The 20,729-nt window shown below is 45.6% G+C and overlaps 2 protein-coding genes across 9 annotated transcripts in view; both read left to right on the top strand.

Annotated features, from left to right (window-relative positions):
- si:zfos-588f8.1 overlaps positions 1 to 5,387 on the top strand; it is an 82,992-nt gene extending 77,605 nt beyond the window's left edge. For 3 of the 8 annotated variants that reach the window (XM_063013460.1, XM_063013457.1, XM_063013455.1), the window contains one exon: positions 1,737 to 1,818. Coding sequence is in view for 2 of the 8 variants with exons in the window: in XM_063013462.1 (XP_062869532.1) it covers positions 1,737 to 2,059 (323 nt within the window). In the remaining 6 variants the exon portion in view is untranslated. Of the gene's footprint in view, positions 1 to 1,736 lie in introns of all 8 variants that reach the window. The other 5 variants (XM_063013461.1, XM_063013458.1, XM_063013462.1 and 2 more) reach the window with 4 other exon arrangements.
- Positions 5,388 to 8,062: 2,675 nt separating this feature from the next.
- use1 (unconventional SNARE in the ER 1 homolog (S. cerevisiae)) lies at positions 8,063 to 13,605 on the top strand. The gene is made up of 8 exons (XM_063012979.1): positions 8,063 to 8,164; positions 10,086 to 10,135; positions 10,248 to 10,326; positions 10,426 to 10,578; positions 11,339 to 11,354; positions 11,481 to 11,511; positions 11,631 to 11,799; positions 13,144 to 13,605. The coding sequence occupies exons 1-8, from the start codon at positions 8,063 to 8,065 to the stop codon at positions 13,324 to 13,326; spliced, it is 783 nt and encodes a 260-aa protein (XP_062869049.1). The 3' UTR covers positions 13,327 to 13,605.
- The last annotated feature ends 7,124 nt before the right edge of the window (positions 13,606 to 20,729 follow it).

Genomic DNA, 20,729 nt, shown 5'->3' with positions numbered 1-20,729 from the left:
CGGGGTGGGGATGGAGGGGGGTGTACGGGATTGGCTGTGGATGCATGCGGACTGGTGTGAGGCATGTTCTGAGCTTAGCTTGGGGTTTGTGTGTGTGTGTGTGTGTGTTACTAAATGGGTGTCAAACTCCAGATCTGCTACTCAGCGCTATCATATCTACACGTTATTGCATTTGTGCTGTCCTGTGTCTGACCACAGTTTAAGACCCACTGCATTGCCCCAAAGTCAACAAGGTGTTATAAAAACCAACCAAACAAACAAACTAACCCCAAAATCAACCTGATTGGGTGTGCCTGAGTGAGGGTGGAGAGGGACTGGTCAAGCAGCGACAGGCGTGGTGGGGGATTCGCATAGTGCACAGCAGAGTTTTCCTTATGCGATACATCTGTGTGTGAGAATCTGCTGCTGGCTGGTGAAAAGAAGCGGTTTGCTTTGCAAAAAGATGAAAAGCTGAGGCTGACTCTAAATCTGAGACGCCGGCTTTATCATCCAGTGGTACAGCATACTAGCCCACTACTGCTGAGATCTAGGGGGTCAAATTTAGATATGTTTTTCATCTATACCGAGGGAAAATATTGTCCTCCAGTAGTTGAAAAACCAAGAGAAGAACTAATACAAATAAAGTAAGTAAGGTGTAGCGAATGTACGTGCATATGTATAATATACGGTATGCAAGAAAGTGCATCTGGCATAATAATAAGAGCAGTAGTGTGTCTATTCTTATGAACAACATATACACATAAATAAGTATAAATCTAGAATAAGGATAAAGATCTTTATATGTAGAAATATATACAATATATTTTTGTATAAGCGGTAAAGTGCAGTTGCCCACTTCTACTGAGATCCGGGGGTTGAAATCTGAGCGGTGCTATCGGCCACTTGGGCATCTGCACTGACCTGATCGGCTATGACGGGGTGGCCTAGTCATTAGGACGTGCACTCTCGGTGCCCGACCCAAACCTGGGCAGATCCGTTCTGGTGACCCTTAAATACTGGAGCATTAGAGCAGTTAGATCACGCAGAGGTCACTCTGTTTTAATACCATTCGTTTTTGAAATGGGACGTCCAGCAGGCTCATGGTCAGGTGTCCAAATACTTTTGGTCATAAAGTGTAGGTTAAGTGTAAGCCATGCAGGGTTAAAGATCTAACTGTGGCAATAACTGAACCTTAAACGACTGCCCTTCTTATACGAGGGATCTTCCGAAAAGTTAGAGCAGTTAGCTGCCTTACAGTGAATGTCTATCGATGCCACATGATGCCAAAGATCATGCAGAAATAATCCCCAAATTCCTGAATAATACAAGGCTATTTTAATATTTTATTTATATATATAATAGGGTGGGTAGGGTGACCATATTTTGGTTTTTAAATAAGAGGAGACTTGGCAGGATGGCAGCATGGGCCAGACGGACCCCTGCACTGGGTTGAAAGTTTGGTTCGAGGTGGGTAAAAGGACGTACGGTCACCCTATAATACAAGACCAATGAAACTAGCATAAAACACCGAATCCTAACATGGGAACAAACAAAAAGCCACAGGGGCTGAACTGAAGTTTGACACCCTTGATTTTCTCATCCGATGCCCCTCGTTAGCCTGATCTAATGGTGTCGATCGTTTCTGAGGCTCCGTGGGGTCTGAGTAGGGCTGCATGACTGGTTGCTCGACCCTCAGCTCAAGTAGCTGCTTATTATGGGTGGTGTTCGATTTCTAACCTCGTTTCCCTTCCGTTCAGGCAGAATGACCTTCATACCGAGAGTCCAGAAACCTGCTCGTCCGCTCGAACCCGCCAGCTCGTCCTGGAACCCACCTTCTCCCGCCCTGTCCGCTTCCAGAACCCAGCTCCAGCGCCGCTATCCGGTCATCCCCTGCACGCTGCGCCTGCCCGCCGGCGTCTTCCCGCCGGTGCAGAGACGACAGCGGCCCGGACGTCGTAAAGACAGCGTACACTCGCTTTATATCAGCCGGGGGGCGGAACTGGAGTCGTCCGGTTCCTTCACGGGCGAGAACCCCGTTTCTCCCAGACGTTTCTCAGATCCCGATCTCGCTCACGTTTAGGATGATGCCTCATACGAAACTTGTACTGGTTGTAATGGTTCAGCCTGATCCATGTTTTACCAAGCACTTTTTTTACCTGAAATACTTATAATAATGCGTTTAGTTTTTTAGCCTTTTATTTTTAGCTGGATCAGTGGTGCTTCTCATAAACCTGTTTTATTCCTCGTTTCTTATTTTATACATGGACAAAATAGCAAGACGTTGCACCTTTCAGTTTGTTTTCTTTCTACATTTTAAACGGACCTACCCCGGGAAGAAAACATAACCCGGTCTCATCGTGCCTTCAGTTTCTCGTCGGCGTAGTGCAGGATTCTTCCTGTATGCAGTATACAGAGCGCACAGAGTACATATAATATAATGCAGTATGACGGCACGGACGCTCGAACTTTTAACACTTTTAATATGTTGGACCAGAGAACCAGTAGATATTTTTACAAACCAGTTCATTCTGATCAGTTTGAAAGCCAAGCAGATTAAATACTGCACATATAAATAAATGTGGTTCCTCAAAGCAGCACATGAAAGGAATCAAACCATCCAAACTCGATTCCCTCGGCGTGTAAACCAGCTCTGATTTATTAGTCGGGGTGGACGAATCATAAATTAAGCAAAGCTTTCCGTGGAAACATATTAAAATGTCTGAAATAAGGTACGTGGTGTAATTTAATTTCGTTTAAATATGTATGTTGGCGTGTGACGTGTTGGTCGGCCGGTGAAGCGCGTACGTTCACACGGGCCGACGTTAAGCAGCCTGGGTGGGTAAACAACAGACTTTAAAGGGAACGGAAGAATAGACTGGGGCTTAATCCTACAAAATACCTTTAATAATTATTGTTTATGGATTAAAACCCCTGTAAACATCACAACCGTAAGATATTTCACATTCTGCATTCTAATGATCTCATTTTTCAGATCATCGCTTACTAGTCTAGTATGTTAACCACTAGGTACTTGTAGCCTAATGGTCGCTGGTTTAAGCCCCACCACTGCCAGGTTGCCACTATTGGGGCCCTATCGAGCAAGGCCCTTAACCCTCAAGTGCTTAGACAGCACACTATCACTGTACTGTAAGTTGCTTTGGATGAAAGCATCCGCTAAATGCCATAAATGTAAATTCAGTCTCCCAACGGGGCCTTTTTTAAATTTTTCTCCCAATCTACTTCCTCTACCGCTGCACCAACCCCGCCCTGACCGAGGAAAGCCACAAATGGTCACACGCCCCCTTCGGCACCGCTTCTTTTCACCTGCCGGTGAATCAGCCGTCCTTTGTGCAGGTGTCTAGATCAGCCAGCAGGGGCCGCAATTGCTGCAGCGATGGAGCATTTACATTTACGCTTTAATCCGAAGCGACTCACAATATACAGTGTAAGCAACTGAGGGTTAAGGGCCTTGCTTAAGGGCCCAACAATGGCAACCTGGCAGTGGTTGGGTTTGAACCAGCCACCTTCTGCTTACTAGTCCAGTGCCTTGCCTATATATCAGTCATTCATCCATCATCAGTGTGTTTTTTAAATCGTAGTTTAATTAGAGCGGTCTGTTTTTCTATTCCAAAAGTTTTGGGACGCAAGGCAGGGGAACAAAATTTCACCAGTACTACCTAGGGTCAATTTAGAGCAGCCAGCCTGCAGTAAACCCATGTCTGTCTGCATTAAAGTTTTCCTTTTTGCCATGATACTCAATTGGGAGTGCTAGTGGGATCAGGACTAAATGTAGTATGTAGTTACAGCACTAAGTACTGATTGTTAGTTCTGATTGGTACAGTAGTGTGTGACCTAAGTTACTAAATGAGACCTGAATGAAGCATCTTTTTTAGAAGGTCCGGCATCATCAGCATCAATGACTGTACGAATGGGACCATAAAGCTGCACAAACTGGTATACTGGTGGTGCTTTACAGAAACTGCACAGCTAACGCTCACAGCTATTTCACAGTTAGAATCTGGAGCTTCGGGATTTGTACCGCAAACATGTAGTAGCTGATTACATTTAAAGCAAAATAGTCACTGTTGAAGGAAGACTGTTACACAATGGCTTTTGTAAACATTATTATACCTGTAGGCTCCTTGTGGATCAAAGGGTCGCAACCACACCCCTCCAGCGGACTCTGTTCTGTCCTCAGCTGGGTCCATGACAGGCCGGCGTCTCTTGCCTCGCCCTCGACTGATCTCCTCCACGTCTGTTTTAGCCTCCCCACTCTGCGTTTCCCCTGTGGGTTCCAGTCCAGGGCTTGTCTTGTGGCGTTACCGGCCGGTTTGCTTAGGGTACGGCCAATCCAACTCCGTCACGTCCTGGCTGATGGGTTTCTGGCTGGTTGGAGATCTTCTCAGGCCACTTGATGTTCAGGATGTGGCTTTTGTAAACACCCTACAGAGTCCACACGTGCCTCGTACAGCTACTGTGCCACCTAAAAGCACCTAAACACAGTCGGATGTTTAGTTTTAAAAATACAAATCAAATCCAGTATGGTGCAGGATTCCTTGTTTACGATCGACAGGGTAAAATTGCTGGTGATTGCTCGGTCTTGAACGCTGCACAAGGCACAGGGGTTAATGATCTGTCCATCGTTTGGCCATCGCTGCAGATACATAATTGCTTTTAACTATTTATTCTAAATGTGTAGATGCTAAACAAGCTTCGTTAAAATTAGTATTCGCAGTTAGTTGCTAGAACGTTCGTCCCTCAGAAGAGCTGCAATATTATTACATTTGCTATTTTTGGTTCATTTTTAAATAACCTGGAACTTTTCACAGCAATAAAACAATCCGAGACGTTTGTACGTTTGGAAAGCACAGAACGGTTCCATAATAAGCACAAGCATCAGCACCATGGACTCGACTCGTTCCACTTTAAAGCCCCCATTCCAATTTAATGGACTGATTTATTTCAGCATGGAGCGAATCGGACGCCACGTTGGAAAGAAAATCCGTAATGGACTGTAACTCTGCAGCTATCACTTTAGACCACGTCGGACTTTTGTTTTTTATTATTATGAATAAACAGGACGCTACTGTGTGGGTCAGTTGGACTGAGAAGAAGCTCGTAATGACTGGCATACGGTGGCAAAGCCACGTGTTTACTAACCATGTCGCATGCTGATGCTGGTGTGTGTAGTCTCGTGTTGTCTGGATGGTTGAGGATGAATGAATGATTGAATAAATGTTTATGTTACATTTTACAGGGAAAGGACCGCGCTTGCTTTGTGCTCCATATACATTCCTGAGACGTAAACGATTGTGTTCAGACTGATTTTTTTACAATACAGTTTGTACTTGCAGCAGATCTGTGTGGTTTTGCTTTTTTTTACCTGGATAAAAGCCGTTATGTCTTCATTTCTTAGTGGTTGATACGATTATTCATTTATTTTCTTGTCCGCTTATCCAATCAGGGTCGCGGGGGGTACTGGACCCTATGCCAGCATTTCAATGGGCACAGGGTACACAGTAACACCCTGGATGGGTGAGACACATATACACACACACACACATTCACCTATAGAACAATTCAGTGTCTCCAGTTAACCTGACTGCATGTTTTTGGACTGTGGGAGGAAACCCACACAGACACGGGGAGAACATGCAAACTCTGCACAGAAAGGACCCGGACCGCCCCGCCTGGGGATCGAACCCAGGACCTTCTTGCTGTGAGGCGACAGTGCTACCCACTTAGCCACCGTGCCGCCCGAATACGATTCGGTGCATAATGAAAGTTCTCAATGACACAAAGCAGCTTCAGGTCAAGTTAAATGTATTTGTATAGCACTTTTTACAATGAACATCGTCTCAAAGCAACTTTACAGAAGACCAAAAGGGTGACAGTGGCAGGAAAAAAAACCTTAAAATGACAGGAGGAAACCTCGAGAGGAACCAGACTCAACAGAGACCTCCATCCTCCTTGGGTGGCCTGGAGGATACTTTAAATGAATAGAATTTACACAATCATACAAACACTACATTATTATTTTTTGCTAGTTATAACATTTAGTTCCATTTACTGTAAACAATTTGAGTTCTTAATTATTCAGTCCAGTCTGTGATAAAGTCAGTAGTGAGTTCTTGACATTTTTGGTGCAAACACACCAGGTGACCATCACATCTAGCAGGAGCAGCGCTGTTGAAACAGCAGTCTCGACTCACAGGATTCAACCTTGGGTGGGTAAACAGGTTTCTGTCAGAACCACCTCGGGGTAAAACAACAAAAAATGTCATTAAAATGTAAAATCATTAAGAGTTTTGCAGAGAGTAGCATGAGACTCCACCCTAAACTGGAGAGCGAGCAGGTAACACAGTCGTGAGGGTTTTCACAGGACATCAGCGCCCACCTCCCCCACCGTCATCAAACCTGAGCGATCGGACAAGAGAGGCAGAACGACAGCAACCCGACATCCCTGATCACCACAACTTTTTATGACCTAGAACCCCCAAGCTCTGCGCATTTGCAGGTCCGGTCCTAGCGGTCAGAGATCAGGTCCCAACAATAGTCCAGAGGTACAAGGTATATGGAACAGTGGTCACTCAAGATTCCCGTGCAAGGAACAATGTGTTCAGAGACTGCAGTACAAGAAAGACGATCCTGCTCCAAAACTTGCCCCACCGTGACCCTGACCAGTGTAACGTGTTAAAAAAGAGTTATTTTATCTGTATGTACTTACTCCCATCTACTGGTCAAACCTTGAAATTGAAATGACAACTGTTTATGCTTATTATTTAGTTCTGACCAGGGTCACAGTGCATCCAGGATCACCCAGAAACACACGCTAAGGAAATGTAAAGCAGCCAGTAAATGGTTTACAGAGACTGAGGGCTAGGCTTGAACCCAGGTCCTTGGTGCTGTGCTGCATCAACACTACCTGCTACTCCACTATTCCGCCCCCTGTTGTTTACATTCCATATAATTTCTATAACCCACTCGTGTTCAGTTACCTCATTGTCTTATAAATAAACGATTCTCACAGGTACCTACTACCACAGCATCATACCAGTACAAAACCCAGTTTCAGTACCAATGTGGTTCAAACACGGTGGAGCTTCCTCTACTAATGAGAAGATCAATTAATCTGACGGGTGAAAAGATGTGGCTGGTGACTATACAAGCCTATCTGATAGCCTCAGCTGTTGTGGGCGACCACAGTCGGGAAAGAGCTCCAGAAAATCCTACAGTATGATGCAGAAGGTGTGTTGGTGGCTTAAAAATGCCTTAAATGTGAGTAGGGGTGAACATTTACTTTTACATTTTTGGCATTTAGCAGGTGCTTTTATCCAAAGTGACTTACAGTATTGTGACAGTATACAGTCTGAGCAATTGAGGGTTAAGGGCCTTGCTCAAGGGCCCAACAGCAGCAACCTGGCAGTGGTAGGGCTTGAACCAGCATCCTTCTGATTACTAGTCCAGTACCTTGGTGATCCATTGTTTACGGGCTGTAATGGACCCACAGAGATCTTGGCCAAGAAGAATCAGTGATTGATAAAGAATGAATGTTTAAATCACAATCATGTGAATGAGGGCAGTTGTAGTCCAGCGGTTAGGGTACTGGACTAGTAATCGAAAGGTCGCTGGTTCAAGCCCCACCACTGCAGGTTGTCACTGTTGGGCCCTTAACCCTCATTTGCTTAGACTGTATACTGTAACAGTACAGTAAGTCACTTTGGATCAAAGCATCTGCTAAATGCTGAAAATGTAAATGTATTGGCGGCTTAAAATGCCCCTAGGTGAGAGTAGGGGTGAACTGGTGTGTGTGTGGTGCCCTGTGTTGGTTTGGTGGTCTGTCCAGCTTGTGTTTATCCACAGCGCCCATTGTTTCTGTGCGGTAATGGACCCACAGAGATCCTGACCAAGAAGAATCGGTGATTTAAAAAGAATGAACGTTTGAATCTAAATCATGTGGATTTGACCTCACTGTAAGGCGCCTTATACTCACCCAACATGTCCGACTTTACAAGCCCATATCTGCACTTCCGCTTTCTCTCTCAGTGAAAGTCAGCGCGGCTTCCTGTTTGGTTTTAGCAACATGGCGGCATCCAGACTAGAAATTAATTTTATCCGGTTATTATCGCGCTGTGAAACTTTAGCTGCTGAGAAGCGATCAGAATCAGAATGGAGGCTGGAAAAGGTAAAATTAACCCGGATAAATCAGGTGGAAATAGTGACTGTGCGGGTGTTATTATTCTGTTTATTCGGCTGCTTATAGAGCCACGTCTCACACACACACACACACAGTCACATTTATATATTTATATTTATTATATTTACTTTATTCTTTACTTTATTATGTTTCATTCATTTAGCTTTTGTCTTGCAGGAGGTTTAAACAGTTCATTCTGTCATTGCTTTTATTTAAACTCAAAGTCTGACAGCTTATTGGACATTATTAGTGTATTAAGTTATAAATATTTATATTATTTTATTACGTATTTAGTCATGAACTAGTTTTTTTTTTAATGCATTTTCTCCCTTGTTGGCGCGTCCAATTGCCCGACGCTTCCTCTCCACCAATGCCGATCCCCGCTCTGATTGAGAAGAACGAAGCTAACCCGCAGCCGTATGCATCCTATCACCTACACTTTGACGAGTGCAGTGCAGCTCAGCATTGTGTACGGAGAGACACATCCTGAGAGAGAGCACTCTTTTCCATCTCTGTGTAGGCACCTCTAATCAGCCAGCAGAGGTCAAAATTGCACCATTCTGACAGAGAGAGACCCCATCCGGCTTAGTCCCGCCCTTATCTGAACAACAGGCCAATCGTTGTTCATGTGGCCGCTCAGCCTTAGCCGGCAGGCAGAGCTGAGACTCGATACGATGTATTCGAGATCCAGCTCTGGTTCCAGCGTGTGTTTTTTACCCTTGCGCCACCTGAGCGGCCTGTGAACTTGTTTTTAAACCTAATTAATAATTAAAATGTATATCCTTTTTATGCTATTTTTTTTTCCAATTAATATGTATATACGTAGGCAGTTGTAGCCTAGCGGTTAGAGTACTGGACTAGTAAGCAGAAGGTTGCTGGTTCAAACCCCACCAGTGCCAGGTTTCCACTGCTGGGCCCCTGAGCAAGGCCCTTAACCCTCAATTGCTTAGACTGTATACTGTAAGTCGCTTTGGATAAAAGCGTCTTGTAAATGATGAAAATGAAATATATATATATATATATTGAATGTGGTTTGAGCTACGTGGTGCATAAAAGTTGCAAAATAAACAAAAATAATTTGTAATACGACGTTTCCTTCAAAATAATGATGATGATAAACATTTGCATGCTACCTAAAAGCTGATTTTCTGTTTTTAACAATGTTTGTTTGTTTGTTTATTAGGATTTTAACGTCTTGTTTTACACTTTGGTTACATTCATGACAGGAACGGTAGTTACTCATCACACAAGACTCATCAGTTCACAAGTCATGGACAATTTAGTATCTAAAGTTCACCTCACTTGCACGTCTTTGGACTGTGGGAAGAAACCGGAGCTCACAGAGGAAACCCAAGCAGACACGGGGAGAACATGCAAACTCCACACAGAAAGAACCCGGACCGCTCCACCTGGGAATTGAACCAAGGACTTGCTGTGAGGCGACTGAGCCACCGTGCCGCCCAAAATGTAATTAATACATAAAAATTATAAACGACCTTTTTATGCGATTTCCCCCCCATAAATTAAATATAAATTGAATGCGGTTTGAGCTACATGGTGCATAAAAGTTGCCAAATAAACATCAATATATTTTATTTACATTCTTAATTTGGGGCGGCTCGGTGGCTAAGTGGGTAGCACTGCTGTCTCACAGCAAGAAGGTCTTGGGTTTGATTCCCAGATGAAGCAGTCTGGGTCCTTTCTGTGTGGAGTTTGCATGTTCTCCCCGTCCGTGTCTGTGTGGCTTTCCTCCTACAGTCCAAAGACGTGCAAGTGAGGTGAACTGGAGACACAAAATTGTCCATGACTGTTTGATAATAAACTTGTGAACTGATGAATCTTGTAACTACCTGTAACCAAAGTGTGTAAAACTTGACGTTAAAATAAATAAATCTTCTTGTTCTTTAAGTACGTCGGGGCTCTGGAGGAGATGTTGGTAGCGCTGAGGAAGAGTTTGAGGTACTACAGTTTAATGATTATAATAATTTTTTATATTTTCTGATGGTGTTTATGCGCCTCTGTAACCCCGTCCAGCGTGAACTGTTATGATTTGATGTGTTTCTCATGTTAGCAAACCCACAGCAGAGATTCTGACCGACTACACGCGTAAAGTGGACTTCCTCAAAGGACTCATCGAGGCCGAGAAACTGGTCAGATCCGTGTTTCAAATCTAATCCTCCACCACTTCTGAGTGGAACGCGCTGTGTAATTCACTTACCCCACACTCCGTCTCTTCTGTTCCCGTGCAGCCGTCCTCCACCGAGAAAGCTCTGGCTAATCAGTTCCTGGCGCCGGGTCGGACGCCGACCATCTCCAGCGAGAGGATGGTGGCCAGCAAGACGGTGCACATGCAGAGTAAAGCGCGGTGTACGGGGGAAATGCGCTCGGAGCTCTTCAACACTGTGAGCACCTTTTTTCTGCTGCTTTTAAATCAGGAAGATTTGCTGGTGTACATTCATATACTCTATATAGCCAAAAGTATTCGGACACCTGATCGTGAGCTTGCTGGACGTCTCATTTTAAAAACAGGCAGTATTAAAACAGAGCGACCTCTGTGTGATCTCTTCAGCTAGACTATTCTGAGAATAGTGGCAGTTGTAGCCTAGTGGTTAAGGTACTGGACTAGTAATCAGAAGGTCACTGGTTGAAGCCCCACCACTGCAATGTTGCTACTCTTGGGCCCTTGAGCAAGGCCCTTAACCCTCAATTGCTTAGACTGTATACTGTCACAATACTGTAAGTCGCTTTGGATAAACGTGTCCGCTAAATGCTGAAAATGTAAATGGTGCATTCACTATACATACACACTATATAGCCTATAAGTATTTGGACACGTGATCATGAGCTTGCTGGACGTCCCATAAAAAAAACAGACGTATTAAAACAAAGTGACCTCTGGAAAAATGCTGGAATTGGAAAAAGCCTTCCCTAAACTGTTTTCAACTGTTTTTAAACATAATTTTCTTTATATAATTGATTTATTACACCTGTTAGCAACTGTTGTGGTTGAAACATTAGAAAATAAAAAAAATTAGAAGGGGTGTACTTTTGACCATATTGTGTGTTTAATCTGGAATTGAAAGCTGCAGCCACAGGGATGATGAGAAGTAAATAAAAAGTGGATGAACCAGCGCTAACGACGTGTTTATTTCCCTTCCACAGGCTGCTGCAAGTGCAGGTATGTTTATATTCTGTTTTTATTCTGCTGGTGTTTCCAGATTCTGTGCTGATGTATATTTGTTGTATTTGGTGTATGTTGAGTGTATAAGATTTATTTTGTGTGTGTTGTGTTTTTTTTAATCAGGTTTGTCTGAAAGCGACGTGAGACACAGAAGGTAGCGGTCCTTTATATCTGGTGTTATTATATATTTTTTCTGTCCATCGGTTTTGTTCTCATGTTTTTTTTGTCTCCATATCGATGGGTTTTTCTCACCCCTCGTTCACCGTCGTCCAGTCGTGGTGGCACTTCAGCGGACGGGCGTGAGAGCGCGGCGGAGCTGGACGCCGTGCTGCAGCACCATCACAACGCGCAGGAGAAGTTGGCCGAGGAGATGCTCAGCCTGGCTCGCAACCTGAAGAACAACACGCTGGCTGCTCAGAACATCATCAAACAGGACAATCAGGTCGCGACCTTCAGTCTCACTTATACGACCCCTTCGGTTCTCGCTGCTTCACACTTGCTGGTGCTCAGAGTGTAATAGCACATTTTGAACACAAGAGGGCGGTCATGCATTCCTAATGACTCTTATTTTTAAAGCTCCTGTATATGAAGTTGATCCCTTTATGATGGGTTTACAATAACAGAAGCTTAGATCCAGCTTTGGATACATGGGTTCGAATCTTAGCAGAGCCACCGATCTGGCCGGGCGCCCACACAAAAACAGTCTGTCGTGTTTGAGGGAGGGAGGGAGGGAGGGAGGGTCTAACGGGGTCTCTTCATGCTGCCGATGTGATATGCGATCACCGTGACTTGTCTGGGTGTCCATGTGAGTGTTTGTGTGTGTTGGTGTGGAGTCACATGGAGCTAAGCTTGGCAGGTGATGGGAAGCGGCCACATGACACGTGTCGGGGTGGGTGTGTGGTGATCCGGCTCTCCTTAATCCTTAATGATCAGGGATTGTGCAAGTGGCAGTGGATTCACTATAGGGAATAAAGTCCAAAAGGTAAATAAATAAAATAAAGTAAAAGCAGGCCGCTCAGGTGGCGCAGCGGTAAAAACACACGCTGCAACCGGAGCTGGATCTCGAGTACATCGCATCGAATCCAGCTCTGCCTTACCGGTCAAAGGCTGGGCGGCTATATGAACAACGATTGGCCTGTTGTTCAAGAGGGGCGGGACTAGGGCCGGAAGTGGGTCTCTCTCTGTCAGAATGGTGCACTGGTGTGCCTACACAGAGATGAGGAAGGAGTGCTCTTAGGGTGTGTCTCTCCACACGCAATGCTAGGTGGCACAACACTCATCAATGTGTGGGTGATAAAATGCAGGCGGCTGCTGCTCACGTGTCAGAGGGGATGTGGGTTAGCTTCGATCTCCTCGGTCAGGGCATGGATCGGCAGAGGCAGAGAGGAAGCACGATGCATTTGGGCAGAGATTGGACGCCCTAAAGGGGGAGAAAATGCATTAAAAAAATATTAAATAAATAAAGTAAAAGCTATCTCGTACCTCTCGAGCCACCAGTCTGGCTCGTCTTGATCCAGCCCTGGGAACTCGGGGACGAGATTGGTGCGTGACTCTCCGTGCGCAGTACAGATCTCCACATGAACCCGACTGGTGCAGGTGAAGAGAAGCGGTCGATACTGCACACGTGTCAGAGGGGGCGTGTGTTAGTCACGGCTCGGTCAGAAGAGGTCTGCAGCTGTACAGGGGAAATCTGATCAGGGAATTGGATACGACTAGATTAGGTGGAGAAGTATAGTGGTGCGTTTGATTTATCTGACGAGTCCGTTTTCTCTCTGCTGGGTTCCAGACTCTCAGTCACTCCATGCGACAGGCCGATCAAAATTTCGAGAAGCTGAAGACCGAGTCGGAGCGACTGGAGCAGCACGCCAAGAAATCCGTCAACTGGCTCCTGTGGTTGATGCTCATACTGGTGTCGTTCATGTTCATCAGCATGATCCTGTTCATTCGCCTCTTCCCTCGTCTCAGGTGATGATGATGATGCCCGCTGGGTGGCACCGCTGGACTGGTGGAACTACGACTTTAAGAGCCTTAACGTCACACTGCTGGTGAATCGGCACAGCAGACGGGGCAGTGCTGGGCACCGGTGCCCGGGTTCAAGGGTCGTGTCTCAAACCTACTACACACTAACCAGTGTTTAAAAATACTAATGACTGTAATGGACTGCTTATTTGTCATATATGTGGATTGGGACACAGCCGGAGATGCTTGTAAGCTAACTGGTATTCTAATAAAGTTTCACAGTTAAGTACAGCAGTGTGCGGTTTGGGACGCTGCCTCTTTTACACTCTCTTGTCTCTACTATCCAGTCAGTGCATTCACCATATCCGGTTCCAGCGGGTCCACACAGGGATCAGTATTACATACACCGATCAGCCATAACATTAAAACCACCTCCTTGTTTCTACACTCACTGTCCATGTTATCAGCTCCACTTACCATATAGAAGCACTTTGTAGTTCTACAATTACTGACTGTAGTCCATCTGTTTCTCTGCATGCTTTGTTACCCCCTTTCCCCCTGTTCTACAATGGTCAGGACCCCCACAGGACCACCACAGAGCAGATATTATTTAGGTGCTGGATGATTCTCAGCACTGCAGTGACTGACATGGTGGTGGTGTGTTAGTGTGTGTTGTGCTGGTATGAGTGGAGTTTTTAAACACCTCACTGTCACTGCTGGACTGAGAATAGTCCACCAACCAAAAATATCCAGCCAACAGCGCCCCGTGTGCAGCGTCCTGTGACCACTGATGAAGGTCTAGAAGATGACCGATTCAAACAGCAGCAATAGATGAGCGATCGTCTCTGACTTTACATCTACAAGGTGGACCGACTAGGTAGGAGTGTCTAATAGAGTGGACAGTGAGTGGACTCGGTATTTAAAAACTCCAGCAGCGCTGCTGTGTCTGATCCACTCATACCAGCACAACACACACTAACACACCACCACCATGTCAGTGTCACTGCAGTGCTGAGAATCATCCACCACCTAAATAATACCTGCTCTGTGGTGGTCCTGTGGGGGTCCTGACCATTAAAGAACAGCATGAAAGTGGGTAACAAAGCATGCAGAGAAACAGATGGACTACAGTCAGTAATTGTAGAACTACAAAGTGCTTCTATATGGAAAGTATTACTGATATAATTACTGATTTGGACTACAGAGTCTGAAGACTGTTCCCTGGTTATAGGGTCCGGCTGTGATCCTGATGATCTGAGTTCTGACCAGGATAAACAGGATGTTTGATCTTGTTCAGGCTCGGCTGAGCAGGACGTGTTACTGTAAGTCCATCCTTAGATTCAGGGTCCAGCAGGCCTGTCTGAACCTGCCTGAGCTGCAGGGGAGCGACCTGAGACGCAGCAGGAACAAAGAAATAATGACAAATGAATGTTTATTAACTACGACGTGGGTGTGTGTGTGTGTGTGTGTGTGTGTGTGTGTACATCAAGCCACATTTAGGTCTTAAAATGACACCACACAGACTAGTAGTTTAGTAGTAGTACCAGTAGTGTGGGTGCTAGGAACCTGGATTCAAACCTCATCCTGGGTTCTAAAGAATTTAGCATGTTCTTCCTATGTGTGCATGTGTTTTTTTGGGTACTGAATCTTTTGGGTATGGTATTCCCAAGTTATATAGGGTGTTCTAAATTGACCTGAGGAGTGTGTGTGTGTGTGTGTGTGTGTGTGTGTGTGTGTGTGTGTGTGTGTGTGTGTGTGTGTGTGTGTGTGTGTGTGAAGGTGTGTGTGTGAAGGTGTGTGTGAAGGTGTGAGTGTGTTGCCAGGGTGGATCTGTGTACTCGGGTGGCACCTTAAATGAATTCATTAGTAAATATAAACGAAAGGATCACGCCAGTGATCATGTTTAACCACACAAGTCTGACGTTTGTGTTTGTAAGCAGTAAATATTTCTAGTCACTGTATGAGTGTTTTATTAACGTTCATTTATACACAGATCATCTCCTAAAAATGTGCATTTCAATAACTAGCTCATAAAAATGGTGAGGGTGAGGGATCTATTAGATGTGGATCTGATGGTGCGTGTGAGGGTGAGGGATCTATTAGATGTGGATCTGATGGTGCGTGTGAGGGTGAGGGATCTATTAGATGTGGATCTGATGGTGCGTGTGAGGGTGAGGGATCTATTAGATGTGGATCTGATGGTGCGTGTGAGGGTGATTGATCTATTAGATGTGGATCTGATGGTGTGTGTGAGGGTGAGGGATCTATTAGATGTGGATCTGATGGTGCATGTGAGGGTGAGGGATCTATTAGATGTGGATCTGATGGTGTGTGTGAGGGTGAGGGATCTATTAGATGTGGATCTGATGGTGCGTGTGAGGGTGAGGGATCTATTAGATGTGGATCTGATGGTGAGGGTGAGGGTGAGGGATCTATTAGATGTGGATCTGATGGTGCGTGTGAGGGTGAGGGATCTATTAGATGTGGATCTGATGGTGTGTGTGAGGGTGAGGGATCTATTAGATGTGGATCTGATGGTGCATGTGAGGGTGAGGGATCTATTAGATGTGGATCTGATGGTGTGTGTGAGGGTGAGGGATCTATTAGATGTGGATCTGATGGTGCATGTGAGGGTGAGGGATCTATTAGATGTGGATCTGATGGTGAGGGTGAGGGATCTATTAGATGTGGATCTGATGGTGCGTGTGAGGGTGAGGGATCTATTAGATGTGGATCTGATGGTGCGTGTGAGGGTGAGGGATCTATTAGATGTGGATCTGATGGTGCATGTGAGGGTGAGGGATCTATTAGATGTGGATCTGATGGTGCGTGTGAGGGTGAGGGATCTATTAGATGTGGATCTGATGGTGCGTGTGAGGGTGAGGGATCTATTAGATGTGGATCTGATGGTGCGTGTGAGGGTGAGGGATCTATTAGATGTGGATCTGATGGTGCGTGTGAGGGTGAGGGATCTATTAGATGTGGATCTGATGGTGCGCGTGAGGGTGAGGGATCTATTAGATGTGGATCTGATGGTGAGGGTGAGGGATCTATTAGATGTGGATCTGATGGTGCGTGTGAGGGTGAGGGATCTATTAGATGTGGATCTGATGGTGCGTGTGAGGGTGAGGGGTCTATTAGATGTGGATCTGATGGTGCGTGTGAGGGTGAGGGATCTATTAGATGTGGATCTGATGGTGCGTGTGAGGGTGAGGGATCTATTAGATGTGGATCTGATGGTGCGTGTGAGGGTGAGGGATCTATTAGATGTGGATCTGATGGTGCGTGTGAGGGTGAGGGATCTATTAGATGTGGATCTGATGGTGCGTGTGAGGGTGAGGGATCTATTAGATGTGGATCTGATGGTGCGCGTGAGGGTGAGGGATCTATTAGATGTGGATCTGATGGTGAGGGTGAGGGATCTATTAGATGTGGATCTGATGGTGCGTGTGAGGGTGAGGGATCTATTAGATGTGGATCTGATGGTGCGTGTGAGGGTGAGGGGTCTATTAGATGTGGATCTGATGGTGCGTGTGAGGGTGAGGGATCTATTAGATGTGGATCTGATGGTGCGTGTGAGGGTGAGGGATCTATTAGATGTGGATCTGATGGTGCGTGTGAGGGTGAGGGATCTATTAGATGTGGATCTGATGGTGCGTGTGAGGGTGAGGGATCTATTAGATGTGGATCTGATGGTGCGTGTGAGGGTGAGGCTGATGCCCGGTTCTCTGGTACAATGCCCTGTGCGGGTGGTAAAAATGCCCTCTAATTATTCCGGCTTCTTGTTGTTTGGTAATTTACCACCCCACAACACAACACACCAGCACCGCCGTAATTAATCAGTGCCCCGACACGAGTGTTCCTCGACCCCCTGCAGCTCTGTATTGTTGCGCGGCCTGATCGACTCTTCGGTGCCCACAGGTCAGATCAGGCTTTTCATTTCTCCCACACTGATCCTCTCACCTCTGAAAGGTCTTAGCTGGGCGTCGGAGAGCCAAACGCCAGCAGGAGCAGCGCTGTTCCAGGAAACGGCTCAGGAACACACTGATTAAGATAAACCAAGGCCGAGAACAAAACAGACGCCGAGCCAGGCCGCCGTGTATCGACCGCGGTGATAAACATGTGATTGTCTTAAAGTTCTAGCCTTTCAACAACAACAACAAAAAAATGTGTGTGGGTTTTTTTTCAGCTCTTTTGTTTTTGCTTCCGTTCATCTTCACATTCAGACTGTTAGGAAATGATAATGCGGTCCGGAGAAGAACGTGGCATTCGTGCCCTCCAAGGTCGGCGCTGACGTCACACCGTTTATCCCTGAGATTCCTTCATGGAACGCCAAGGCTGAAGAACATCTGCGGCTCTTTCGGACATACCGCAGCTTGTTTCCAGCTAAGCACGTTCTCATGATCAGATCTGCAACGTTATGATCTTTAACAGCAGAAATTATAGAAGGACCTTCCTTAAACTGTTGCTACAAAGTTTAAAGGGTATAACGTATCTATATAAATGATTTCTACATCTTATTTTATACATACTGAGCTAACCCAGTACTGCTGAGATCTGGGGATCCAGGGTTCAAATCTCAGCTGTGCTATCGGCCAGTCGGGCGTCTGCATGGACATGCTTGGGAGTGAGGGGTGAAACAGCCTAGCCATTGGGAAGTGCACTTATCAGTGCACTCTTAACCCCGGTCCCAAGCCCGGATAGAAATAGGAGGGTTGCACCAGGAAGGAAATGCAGGGTAAAAACTGTGCCAGATTTGGTATGAGGACCAGACCTGGTGTGTCACCTCATACCAAGAAGGGTCTGGGTTCGATTCCTTGCTGTGTGGATTTTGCATGTTCTCCCCGTTTCCTCCTACAATTCCAAAGACGTGCAGTCTTATATTATCTTATACTAAATATTAAATGTGTGTGCCCTGTGGTGTCTGGCGGCCTGTCCGATGTGTTTCCTGCCTTTTGCACAATGAATCAAACCCACCGTGACCCTGACCAGGGTAAACTGGTGGTAAATCAAACATTCATTCATTCATTTTCTTATCTGCTTATCCAATCAGGGTCGCAGGGGGGCTGGAGCCTATCCCAGCTTTTCAATGGGCGCAAGGCACACAGTAACACCCTGGACGCGCCAGTCCATCGCAGGGCAGACACACACACACACACACACATTCACCTATAGGGCAATTCAGTGTCTCCAATTAACCTGACTGCATGTTTTTGGACTGTGGGAGGAAACCCACGCAGACACGGGGAGAACATGCAAACTCCGCACAGAAAGGACACAGAGCGCCCCGCCTGGGGATCAAACCCAGGACCTTCTTGCTGTGTGGTGACAGAGCTACTCACCGAGCCACCCGTAAATCAAACAATGACTGAATGAACACTGGCTAAGATAAACTGGTGCCCGTACAGACTGTATTGCTGCCTTGTTCCCAGTGTTTCCCACTACAATCCTGATCAGGATGTGTTTAGTTCTTATCCCAGTCTGTCGATTATTTATTCTTACATAACAAAATGCACATAATGTCCGGACGCCAGTGTGTCCATCTAAATTTAGGTCCGAGCTCTTCTCCAGATGACCTGTCCTCCAATGTCTTGCTCCACATAATGGATTACATCATTTCACTGATCTCACCCCTCGTCCTGAACACACACCAGCTCACGACTAACAGTCCGAGGTTGTTTTTATCTGTCCTCGGGTCTCATGTCCACCCTGCAGCAGGTGACCGGGGCCGCCATACCGAGCTTCAGGTGAACGAGGGAGCTGATGAATTCCTCAGGATCACACTGCGGTGTGTGTTTAACAGCTCTGTGGTCTGAACGACCTTTCGTCTGTTTGCTTTCGTTCGGTCAGCATGTGTGGAGTATCGGACTGTTACTGAAGCACTGGGCGTGGTCATTACTCACCTGGGTGAACATCGGTCACCTGTGGTGTCGGAAACTTTCATCTATACGATATCACCAATCTAAAAACATTGAGGAACCAGTTTGAGTTCCTGCCTCATTTTTAGTTGACAAGAATTTGCTGCTTGGTTTTCTGGGACGGACCTGCTTTTCAGTACAGTCCACATATTCTACATACACCACGTGACCAAAAGTATTTGGACACCTGACCATGAGCTTGTTGGACATCCAGTTTTAAAAACAAATGCTATTAAAACAGAGTGACCTCTGTGTGAGCTTTTCAGCATCTCACAAGACTTTGAGGTATGTCTGTGTATGGGAATTTGTGCCCATTCAATCAAAAGATGACAGACTGGGCACTGGTGTTGGTTGATGTTCCGGTTTATTCCAGAGCTGTTAGGTGGGACTGAGGTCAGGGCTCTGTGCAGGACGTTCCTGGAGTTTCTTTTTTTATAGAGTTCACTCATGCTGAACCTACAGGGCGGCACGGTGGCTCAGTGAGTAGCACTGTCGCCTCACAGCAAGAAGGTCCTGGGTTCGATCCCCAAAAACGGGACAAAGGCTGAGGAACAAAAACAAGAAGAAGCTCATGCTGAACCTACAATCTTCTGACTGATTGCCCAAAGCGCTACCCACTGTCCCCATTATATTATATTATTTTATTTTATATTATTGTATATTATATAGGGCGGCACGGTGGCTCGGTGGGTAGCACTGTCGCCTCACAGTAAGAAGGTCCTGGGTTCGATCCCCAGGCGGATCCTTTCTGTGTGGAGTTTGCATGATCTCCCCGTGTCTGCGTGGGTTTCCTCCCACAGTCCAAAAACATGCAGTCAGGTTAATTGGAGACACTGAATTGCTCTATAGGTGAATGAGTGCGTGTGTGTGTGTGTGTGTGTGCCCTGCGATGGACTGGGTGTTACGGTCTGCCTTGCGCCCATTGAAAAGCTGGAATAGGCTCCAGCACCACAACCCTAACTGGATAAGCGGATAAGAAAATAAATGAATGTATATATTATAGCAACATGACTTTTTATTTTAGTTTTTATGAGGTGATAATTTGTTATTTTCTACTAATTTACATTCATTATATTTAAGTTAATTAAATGTTCTTATCTTACAAAGTCTTATATTCTTAAAGTATTAGTGATGTTTTTGTAATATAATGTTAGTAAGTGGAATAGAATTTGTAAATACACTGTTGTAATTATATGGATTATATACCAGAATTATATACATTAACATTAAAATGAGTTCAGTTACAGAGAATTCTGTGTAGGTGTGATTTTATGTCTGAACTTTATTAAAATGATGCTGTTCTGCTTAACCAGGCAGCTTAAAACACAAACGCACAACATTCGCACCCAGTACAGCTGCTGAAGTGTTTACTGGGAGGCGCTGATGCTGCTGATCCTGATCCTGCGCTCCTGATCCGGTGGATCCAGTCTCCGGGTTTTCTCTCGCACCGCGGATCGACCCGAGCTGACTTGTTTACTGCTGGAGGGACACGGAG

This window comes from Trichomycterus rosablanca, chromosome 17, assembly GCF_030014385.1.
Source record: "Trichomycterus rosablanca isolate fTriRos1 chromosome 17, fTriRos1.hap1, whole genome shotgun sequence".
Classification (NCBI taxonomy): domain Eukaryota; kingdom Metazoa; phylum Chordata; class Actinopteri; order Siluriformes; family Trichomycteridae; genus Trichomycterus; species Trichomycterus rosablanca.
This window is presented reverse-complemented; position numbering and strand designations above follow the sequence as displayed.

Coding starts and splice junctions, on each gene's coding strand:
- use1 (XM_063012979.1), top strand. CDS start 8,063: ATGGCGGCATCCAGACTAGAAATTAATTTTATCCGGTTATTATCGCGC. Junction 8,165..10,085: donor CAGAATGGAGGCTGGAAAAG/GTAAAATTAACC, acceptor TTGTTCTTTAAG/TACGTCGGGGCTCTGGAGGA. Junction 11,800..13,143: donor TCATCAAACAGGACAATCAG/GTCGCGACCTTC, acceptor GCTGGGTTCCAG/ACTCTCAGTCACTCCATGCG.